Source organism: Prunus mume, linkage group LG7 (assembly GCF_029339155.1).
Source record: "Prunus mume cultivar Tortuosa linkage group LG7, ASM2933915v1, whole genome shotgun sequence".
NCBI lineage: Eukaryota > Viridiplantae > Streptophyta > Magnoliopsida > Rosales > Rosaceae > Prunus > Prunus mume.
Genome location: NC_142704.1, coordinates 6,773,476 through 6,783,628, shown reverse-complemented (window position 1 = coordinate 6,783,628; position 10,153 = coordinate 6,773,476). Strand labels below are relative to the sequence as shown.

The 10,153-nt window shown below is 42.6% G+C and overlaps 1 protein-coding gene, 1 long non-coding RNA gene and 1 pseudogene across 3 annotated transcripts; 1 reads left to right on the top strand and 2 right to left on the bottom strand.

Moving 5' to 3' along the window:
- Window positions 1-325: 325 nt before the first annotated feature.
- LOC103343116 (cell division cycle protein 48 homolog) lies at window positions 326-3,119 on the top strand (annotated as a pseudogene). Its single transcript, XR_016122377.1, has 6 exons — window positions 326-1,376; window positions 1,467-1,686; window positions 1,805-1,876; window positions 1,959-2,241; window positions 2,326-2,608; window positions 2,837-3,119. The product of XR_016122377.1 is annotated as a cell division cycle protein 48 homolog (transcript).
- Window positions 1,869-2,941, bottom strand: LOC148915339 (uncharacterized). The gene is made up of 2 exons (XR_016122378.1): window positions 2,803-2,941; window positions 1,869-2,574 (listed from the first exon to the last, which is right to left on the bottom strand). It is a non-coding gene; the product is annotated as an uncharacterized LOC148915339 (long non-coding RNA).
- Window positions 3,120-4,318: 1,199 nt separating the features above from the next.
- LOC103343093 (uncharacterized) lies at window positions 4,319-8,830 on the bottom strand. The gene is made up of 2 exons (XM_008246771.3): window positions 5,572-8,830; window positions 4,319-4,995 (listed from the first exon to the last, which is right to left on the bottom strand). Exons 1-2 carry the CDS (start codon window positions 8,438-8,440, stop codon window positions 4,511-4,513), a joined length of 3,354 nt encoding a protein of 1,117 aa, XP_008244993.2. The 5' UTR covers window positions 8,441-8,830; the 3' UTR covers window positions 4,319-4,510.
- Window positions 8,831-10,153: the final 1,323 nt, after the last annotated feature.

Genomic DNA, 10,153 nt, shown 5'->3' with positions numbered 1-10,153 from the left:
TTATGATGGTTCAGAATGTACTTAATTGTTGTCAAAATATGGATCATATTAATTCTATGTCCGCAAGAGTAATTAAAGTATTTGTGTCCAAAACAGGAAAAGTAACAAGAAGGATTTTTCCACTGCAATTTCGGAACGCAAGAAGTCTCCGAATCGACTTGTTGTAGATGAAGCTGTCAATGATGAAAACTCTGTGGTTTCCTTGCACCCTGCTACAATGGAAAAGCTTCAGCTTATTTGTGGAGACATTGTTTTAATTAAGGTAATTTTGCTCTCCTGTATATTGAATAGAGTAAATGCCAGTAATTTCAATCTCTAAATGCCTGGAATTTAAATGTCACTTAATTTTTGGGCCTATACAGGGGAAAAAACGAAGAGACAGTTTGTATTGTTCTTGCTGATGGCGAATGCGAGCAACCGAATATCAGAATGAACAAAGTTGTGCAAGCTAATCTTAGGGTTTGTATTGGAGATGTTGTGTCGATTCATCACAGCCCTGATGTCAAGAATGGAAACCAGGTTCACATCCTTCCAATTGATGATACAATTGAAGGAGTGACTGGAAACTTGTTTGATGCATATTTGAAGCGTGAGTTTTCTCTTTCAAATTTAATCCTTTGTTGATTGTGTCATACAAAAATCTTTTGTTGCAATTAAGCTTTGTGCTTCTGTGAATGTCTATTAACATTCTTACTGGTTTTGCAGCATACTTCACAGATGCATACCGGCCTGTGAGGAAGGGTGACCTTTTCCTGGTTAGGGGTATGATGAGAAGTGTTGAGTTCAAGGTCATGGAGACAAACCCTTCTGAGTACTGCATTGTTGCACCAGATACTGAGATTTTCTGTGACGGAGAACCTATCAAGCACGAAGATGAGGAAAGATTAGATGAGGTGGGCTATGATGATGTTGGAGGTGTTAGGAAGCAAATGGCTCAAATACGTGAGCTGGTAGAACTTCCTCTTAGACATCCACAGACAGCTCTTCAAATCAATTGGAGTGAAACCCCCTAAAGGCATTTTGCTTTATGGGCCACCTGGGACTGGCAAAACTCTGATTGCAAGGGCTGTAGCTAATGAGACTGGTGCATTCTTCTTTTTGATTGATGGACCTGAAATCATGTCAAAGATGGCTGGTGAGAGTGAAAGCAACTTGACGAAGGCATTCGAGGAAGAAGAAAAGAATGCACCCTCAATCATTTTTATTGATGAGATAGATTCTATTGCTCCAAAGAGGGAAAAGACCCATGGTGAAGTGGAAAAGCGTATAGTATCTCAACTTCTTACTTTAATGGATGGCCTTAAGTCTCGTGTTATTGTCATGGAAGATTGGAAGTTTGGAGAATCCGTACAAAGAAGATGAAACTTGCAGCTGAAGTAAGATTTTTCCACTGGCTTTTCATATCACATAGTTCTGTGTTTTACTGCGGCAACAGTTTCTGATGCTTATTTGGTGTTCTGTTACAGTTGGTTGATCTTGAAAGAGTTGGAAAAGACACTCATGGTTTTATTGGGGCAGATCTTGCTGCTTTCTGCTCAGAGGCTGCTTTTCAGTGCATCCGAGAGAAAATGGATGTGATTGACTTAGAAGACTATACGATTGATGCTGAGGTGTTGAATTCCATGGCTGTGACGAATGAACACTTCCAGACTGGCCTCTACAAATCCTTCAGCCTTGAGAGAAAATGTGAGTTTAAAATTTTATAAATTTGAAAGAACCAAGCTTCAATTGTTATCTAGAACTTGCTACTGAGAAAATCTTTTGGGGTACTTGAGAATGACAAGTTCTTTTCTTGGTTTTGCAGGTTGTGGAGGTACCTAATGTCCCATGGGATGCCATTGGTGGCTTGGAGAATGTCAAAAGAGAACTTGAAGAGGTTTGTTAATCAGTTTTATCTGTTTCTTCTTTATATCATTTATTTGGACAAAATTTCATACTAATTCTTTCATCTCTGGCAGACTGTCCAATACCCCCGTGGAGCATCCAGAGAAGTTCGAGAAATTTGGCATGTCGCCTTCTAAAGGTGTTCTCTTTTATGGACCACCTGGATGTGGAAAAGCCCTTCTTGCCAAGGCAATTGCCAATGAATGTCAGGCCAACTTCATCAGCATCAAAGGACCCGAATTGCTGACAATGTGGTTTGGAGAAAGTGAGGCAAATGTGCGTGAGATCTTTGACAAGGCTCGCCAGTCTGCTCCTTGTGTTCTTTTCTTTGATGAGCTGGACTCAATTGCATCTCAGGTACTAAAGATTTTTTCTTTCTTTTTATTTAAAATCAACAGCTTTTCTCCTTGAACCAACTCTAAAACCCCCTCCCTCTGTCAGCGTGGCAATTCTGTAAGAGACGCCGGTGGCCCTGGAGATAAGAGTCTTGAACCAACTTCTAACTGAAATGGATGGAATGAATGCAAAGAAAACCGTCTTCGTCACTGGGGCAACGAACAGGCCAGACATTATCGACCCAGCATTGCTCAGGCCTGAGCGACCCATCTCTAAGGATATTGACCTTGCAGCTCTTGCCTGTTATACACAAGGTTTAAGTGGTGCAGATATCACTGAGATATGTCAACGTGCCTGCAAGTATGCCATTAGAGAAAACATTGAAGACGTAAGAGGTTTTCTCCTCCTAGAGTTAGTTTTGTTTGCCGCATATGCTCCTTAAAAGAATATTGTTTTGTAAGATAGAAAATATTTTAAGTTTCCTTCCCACACAAGAAACGAATTGCAGCATAAACAGGATTCATAGATGCCAATTGATACTTTATTCAAAAAAATTTATGCATCACATGAGAAATTCCATACTCATTTTTTTGTTTCCTCTTCAACCAATTTGTAGGATATTGAGAGGGAGAGAGATCCCAGAAGCCATGGAAGAGGATGGCATTGAGGAAGATGTACAAGAGATAAAGCCAGCTCACTTTGAGGAGTCGATGAAATATGCCCGCAGAAGTGTGAGCGATTCAAGCATCAGGATGTACCAGCAATTTGCTCAGACTTTACAGCAATCTCGTGGTTTTGGATCTGAGTTTCAATTTTCGGAACAGACCAACAACACTGCAGGAGGAGCTCCATTTTCTTCAGCCACAGCTGCTGCACCTGCAGATGATCTGTACAGCTGAACTATAACCAATGATGCTGATCTGTACAGATCATCTTTGATGGGGAAGAAGAAGAATTGTAAATGTTAAGCTTGATGCTTTTCTTACAACTGTATACATTTTGTTCATCATAATTTAAATATTTGGATTTGTATTGAGAGTAAAAATAATTTAACACCGATGAGATGAAATGTACCATGCCTAATCTTTTGGTCATGTGTGGGATGTCCAATTCCATGCATGCATAGTGGACCCTACAACTTTACAAGCTTACCTCTACTGTATGTACAAAACTATAAAAGTCCCTCATGAATCATGATCTGCATGCACTGGGAATCTTTGATGCCTGCTTTTCAGAAAAAAAGTATTAAAAACCAAGAGACTGGATCTCAGATCTCACATATCTTACATATGATATAAGGGGTCCATAATGTTGCATGTGCGGTCACGTGCAAAAGGTCATCAGAGAGAGAGAGAGAGAGAGAAGGGCATCTTTTTCTTGCCCTCCACCTCTCTGCATAAGTATGGAAGATACTGCTAAATAAAATAGAGAATTTGTGAGCTACACAAAAAATACTCCACTGTGTTTTTTTAATATCCGATTTTGTTTTTGTTTATTTTAATTAAGATATAGATGAATTCTTCTGTCTATTGTTCACATGGTGGGGGGCCTAGATGGTTACAGAGCACTTCCTCTTATTAACAGCGACTGTGGGGAGAGAGATAAGGAGGGATTGGCTTCCCCAATTATAGCAGAAGCTCACATTTCCCCACCACACATCCCTAGCTACCTTTCTTCTTTCTCTTTCGCATCCCCAAGAAGAGAAAAATCCATATATCCCTCCAAAATTCTTTACCAAGTTCGCAGCACACAACAACACGTGAATTTGTAATCATAAAATAAATAAAAAATAAAAAGAAGGAAACAATTGCAAGTTGCATGCACACAACACACGCATCCATCCACACATCCCCTCCTTGCTCCTTTTTGGAGAAAGAAATCATGGAAAATGACTTTACATTCAAGCAAACAGTAGTTTTGTTGTCCCCTTTCTCTCTCTCTCTCTCTCTCTCTCATTGTCTTGTATAATTAAGTGTCTTCTTCAATGACAACGCCTTTGATTAATATATATGGGAAAAAAATCACCATCTAATCATTTACAATCGTTCATATATGCATAAATAAATCGATAAATCACAATATGTGAAGCAAATAGAAATTCAAGAAATGGCCTCATTCATATTACTCATCACTATAAGTACAATAATGTCATCAAGTTGCTGTACAATCAATATGCCGATCAACTTGTGCTATCAATTTACCATATTACTACTCTTGCTTTGCTACCCTAATCCTACAAATAATAATAATAATTAATAATATCACTCCTAATCCTAACATTATGACATTGTTATTGGGTTCCTGACAGATAACCAGCTGAAGCAGATGAGTAAGCAAGTGAGCAAGGAGAAGAGCCTTGCAGTTGAAGCAATTGAGCTGGTGTGACTGAAGAGGATGAATTTTTCAAGGCATTGCTCGCTGGCTTATGGGCCTCGCCTCCAACCGGGGGCTGATCGTGTCGAATCTCTCTTAGCAATGCTGCCACATCCTTCATTGTTGGGCGATCCTCTGCCCTGTTGCTGGTACAGAGGAGAGAGATTCCAAGAGCTTGGAGCATTTCTTGTATCTGAGTGTCCGGGTAGCCTTGAAGCTTAGGATCAAGAATCTCCACTGGGTCCTTCTTGCCCTTGAGGTGGTCTCGAACCCACTGAATCACATGTTGGCCATCTGTGAACGATGGGTCTACAGGCTTTTTCCCAGTTATGATCTCCAAAAGCACCACCCCATAGCTATAGACATCGCTTTTTGCAGTAATTTTTAGCATGCAAGCATATTCTGTTCAAATTAACATTTAAATTTAAAGTCAGCGTTACAGTGCGGAAGAAATTAAACAATGCAAGATTAAGAGAACAACAAATGCAGAAAAGATTACTGTAAAAAGTATACAAGCATCCAGCCAAAGCACCAAGAATGTGATGTTTTTGGACACAAGCTAATGCAAAGCGAATGTGATGTCATGTCAAACAGTTGAAGTTTCTTTTCCAAAACCAGCAGAATTTGCGATCATCATTGTGATTTCACAGAACAAACACTAAAAGCAACAAGAAAACCTGCAATTACAGGGGTTACAGTCTACTAAAGCTGTACTGCAAAACCCTATGTTGCTTTAGTTTCTGAAAATAGCAAGGACGACGGACCCATTTCAGAAATGATGGAACATCTGTCATATTCGCATGTCCCATCCATCAAATTCATCCAAACATGTATCTTCAAGAATTACAAGACTAATTATCAAAATTACAAGTCAATCTTAAGAATCACATAATTGAGCAATGAAAAGAAGTGAGAAGTTAAACCCATGATTAAAAGACAACGAAAACGATATTAAAAAGTTAAACTTTTTTAACTTACCAGGCGCAATGTAGCCGTACGACCCAGCAAATTGGGGATTGGCTGAAAAGGGACCGTTCTGATCGTCCTCCTCAACCAACCTAGCGAGCCCAAAGTCCGCCAAAACGGCCTCGTATCGATCCCCTAGCAAAATGTTCTGGACCTTCACGTCCCGGTGCAAGATAGCCGGCTGGCAATCGTGGTGCAAATACGCCAATCCCTCCGCCACGCCCAGCGCTATCCTGAACCGGCTGTCCCACTCCACTAATCCTGCGCACCCCTCGTGCAATAACGAACCCAAATTACCGTTAGCCAAATAGTCGTAGAACAGTAACTTCGTCCTCCGGTTCGCGCCCCAACCTAGTAACCGTACGATGTTACGGTGTCGTATTCTTGCCAGCGTGGCAATCTCCGAGGAAAACGCGGACGCTGAGTATTTCTCTGACGTACGGAACCTTTTTACCGCGAGAGAAAGACCCGAGGGGATGGTGACTTGATAAACGACGCCGGATCGGCCCCGCCCTATGACGTTGCAAGGGGTTAAGCTTCGCGCCACGTCAACAATCGACAGTTCGAGCTTCTGGTACAGCGTCACCTCCCACGGCGGGCCCACGTCGACCTCGCTGTCGTCCTCCGGGTCGGGCGAGTGGGATCCGCCGAAAAGACCCGGTGGGCCCCTCCTCTTAGCTCCAAGGATGATGTAGAAGGCCGCTAAGAAGAGTGCGCACGCGGTGCACAGTAGCACCACCATGGCCACGCGCGCTGCTACACTGCGCCTGCGGGACCCACCGCCCGTATTGTTGCTGTTCTCCGCGCACTGGCTGTTGCCGGAGAAGCAGAGCGAGGGGTTGCCGGACAAGACGCTCAGGGGAAGCTTCGCGAAGAAGGGCGTGTCCGGGACGCGCCCCGAGAAGTTGTTGTGCGAGACGTTGAGGACCACGAGATTCTGCATGGCTGCGAGAAATTGGAGGTCGCCGGTGAGCTGGTTGTGAGAGACGTCTAGAATCCCGAGCTTGTCCAAGTCGGCGAACTCCTTCGGTATATCGCCGGAGAGTTGGTTCCAGCTCAGGTTCAGAGCGATCTCGAGCGCCGGAATCTTGCCCAAGCTTGCCGGAATATTCCCTGTGAGGTCGTTCCCGCTCAGGTCCAGTAACTGTAGCTTCGGGCACGAACCGAGTTCACTCGGAATCGCACCTGTAAACTGGTTCTTCCCCAAAACGAGTTTGGTGAGTGAACTCAGCGATCCGAGTCCCGCACTCAACGTCCCCTCGATCAAATTATCCGAGAAATCAACGAATTGGAGAGACACGAGCTGATCAAAACTTCCGGGCAAATTTCCCCCAATCGAATTGGAATGCAGGTCGAGAAATGTCAGATTCCGGCAGCCGGAGATATCCTCCGGTATAGTTCGGGTGAGCCGATTCGATCCAAGATCCAAGAAATTCAAGTTCCTCAAGTTCCCGATTTGCGGCGGGATCGCTCCCGTGAGCTTGTTGCCGCTAGCCCGAAATCGAATCAACGACGAGCAGTTTCCAATCTCTGGCGGTATTTCGCCAGAGAAGTTGTTCGACAGGAGCAGAAGCTTCGTGAGCTTTTGTATATTGAACAACCCTCCGGGAACCGGACCATTCAAACTGTTCTGCGACAAATCAACTGCCTCTAGATTCAGACAGTTAGAAATCGACGACGGAACGGTTCCTTCGAGCTTGTTATGCCACAAGAAGAGCAGAGTGAGATTGGATAAGTTCCCGAACTCGGCGGGTATCGAACCGGCGATCTGATTATTATCGAGCTCAATGTGAGTGAGTTTTCGGCAGTTTCCGAGTTGCGCCGGAATCTCGCCCGATATTTGATTAACGCTCAGCTGGAGTTCTTGAAGCGAAGTCAAGTTTCCGAAAGACTGCGGTATGCTTCCGGTCAATAAGTTCATGGAGATGTCGATGACTTGCAGCTGGCGGCAGTTGCCGAGCTCTGGAGGTATGACCCCAACCAAGTTGTTCTGCCACAGGAGAAGGTTTTGAAGGTTGTTTATGTTGCCCAATTGGCTCGGGACCGATCCCGTTATCGAGTTCTCATACAAATAGATATCCCGGAGCTCGGAGCAGTCTCCTAGTTCAGGGGGGATCGGGCCCGAGAGCAAGGCTGTGTAGATTGCGAGTGTTTCGAGTTTTTTTAAGAGGCCAAGGGTTGAAGGGAGGGAGCCTGATATGCTTGTTTCTGCTAATCCCAGCATGAACAAATTGTTGCAGTTTCCAATCTCGTGAGGCAGAGGGCCTTCTAAGTTCTTGTTCCCACCAGCTCTGATCACTTGAAGATTGTGCAGTTTGCCTATGGAGCTGGGGAGGCTCCCGCTGAGCTGATTGTCGAACAGGACCAGCCATTTCAAGCTTGTGAGGTTGCCGATTTCGATTGGGATTGAGCCCTCTAATCGGTTCGTGCTGAGGTAGAGCTGTTCAAGCTTTGGCAGTGAGCAGATCTCAACTGGGATTTCTCCGCTCAATGCATTGTCGCTCAGGTCCAAGAGAGTAAGCTCTTGGAGAGTTGAAATTTGCTTTGGTATTGAACCAGTGAGGTTTGTGCCTGAGAGTGTAAGCTTGCTGATGGTTGACAGTGAGGTGAAATTGGAAGGGAGCTTGCCGAGCAAATCAAGGTACTTCAAATTCAATTCCACCACTTGGTTGTTGGGGTTACAGGTGACACCAAACCACCCACATGGATTTTGATCACTTGGGTTCCAGTTCCTCAAGGCCTCAGTGGAGCCATTGATGCTCTGCTTCCATGAAAACAGAGCTTGGCCTTGTGGGTTGAGGGCCAAAGCCAGAGGAGAAACAGAGAGGAAGACTAGGAAGAAGGAGGAGAGGAGGAGGAGGGGCCATGGATATACAGGCATTACAACAAACAGTTGAGCTACAGACTCCAACAAAAGGAAGCGAAAGAAGGGTCTGGTCTGAGGAGCCTAGGAGGGAGGGACAATGAGAGGAACCCAATCATGTCTGGTGGGCTATCTGTATATTATTTTAAATAGCTCTGCATAACAAATTGAAAGACCCAAAATCTCCGGATCCAAGAACAGCTAGGCCATGATGTTGGTGCAGAGTGAAATGGAATTTCAGATGGTTGTTTTTTCTGCATTTGTTTATGGTAGGAGGAGAGGTGGGGGGAAGAGAAGGGCTAACTGTTTTTTATTCAAAAAAACAGGAGAGAGAGAGAGAGAGAGAGATGGGTGCTTGCTTTGCTTGGGTCTGTGACTTTTGTCTAAATTTTTTTAGTCTGATGATACTTTTTTTTCCCTTTTTATTTGGGCCTTATACAAAAACAATGACCTTTCACTTTCTCTTGGATTGGATTGGATTTTTCTATTTCTATTTTTTTTATACATAAGAAAATGCAGAAAAAAAAAGAATTGAGCTCAAAATCCTTGAGCTTACTGGATTTTGTCAGTTGCTTCATATTTGACCAACTAGCATATGGAGGAGTCTGACTCATCCTCTGTTCTTGGTGGTGGAGTTGGATGTTGCATCAAATTCCTATGCAGTAGTGAAATATTTTCCACCTCTAAATTTTTGTTTTTTTAATTGAGAATTGGCAATTTGGCATATTGCAATTGGATAAACCAGAAAATATGCCTCCAATCCAAAGTCACCCTTTAAAAAAATTTAAAAAGCTGCAAAAGAAAAACAAAGCTGAAAACTCTGCGAGAGGAGGCTACTAATACTATAATTACATCTAATCCATGTCCCACGTTAGTTTAAACACCATTCATAATTTGAACGTTAAAACTGACCTCAGATTTAGATCTAAATCTACATCAGAAAATATATATATAATTATATCAGAAATATATATATATATATATATATATATGCTGCATTTAAGTACTGCTCCAAAAAAATATTACATCACTGATTCATTTATTCTCTCATCTAAATGTTTATATGTTATTATTGTGTAGATGCTGTAATAAACAATGAAGAAAGCAAAGATGGATAATAAAAAATACACGGATAAGAATCTATATATGTAATTTGAACTATGAATTTCATATCTTTTAGAATTATTCCTCTGGATAAGAATCAAACAGTAAACCCACCAAATCCAGTTGTGTAGTTTTCATATACATCATATATGCAACTTACAAGTTCAAAATATAATTACCCTTTTATCCCATTATAATTCATAATTAACCAGATTTATAGTGCTGGGGACTATTGACTTGGTGGTCTTCTGCAACCCACTAAACTGGCACCATTTTAATATTAAATACTTAAATCCCACTGAGAATTGTAATTAGCGGGGAAAAAACTGCTCACGTGATGTGGTGTGTCAAGAGGGAGGGAGGCCATACTGATGAGAATATAAGAATCATTTAGGTTAATTATATTAGGATTAATTTGTTGATTATCTGTTCAAACATAATGGCTGCTGCTTGCTTGCAGGCTCGTGACTTCACTGAGAAGAGGTTCATAATATTATTTTAATCATATATATGAATCTGGGCACGAGATGAGAGAAGGGTTTGGTCTTGCACATGAGGATAGGGGGAGAGAGAGAGAGAGAGAGAGAGAGAGAGAGAGAGAGGTTTATATTATGGGGCCAAACCGGC

Excerpts from the sequence above, each read along its gene's own strand:
- LOC103343093 (XM_008246771.3), bottom strand. The coding sequence starts at position 8,440 with ATGCCTGTATATCCATGGCCCCTCCTCCTCCTCTCCTCCTTCTTCCTA. Across the intron at positions 4,996-5,571 it reads GTACGGCTACATTGCGCCTG|AATATGCTTGCATGCTAAAA; the intron begins GTAAGTTAAAAA and ends TAATTTGAACAG.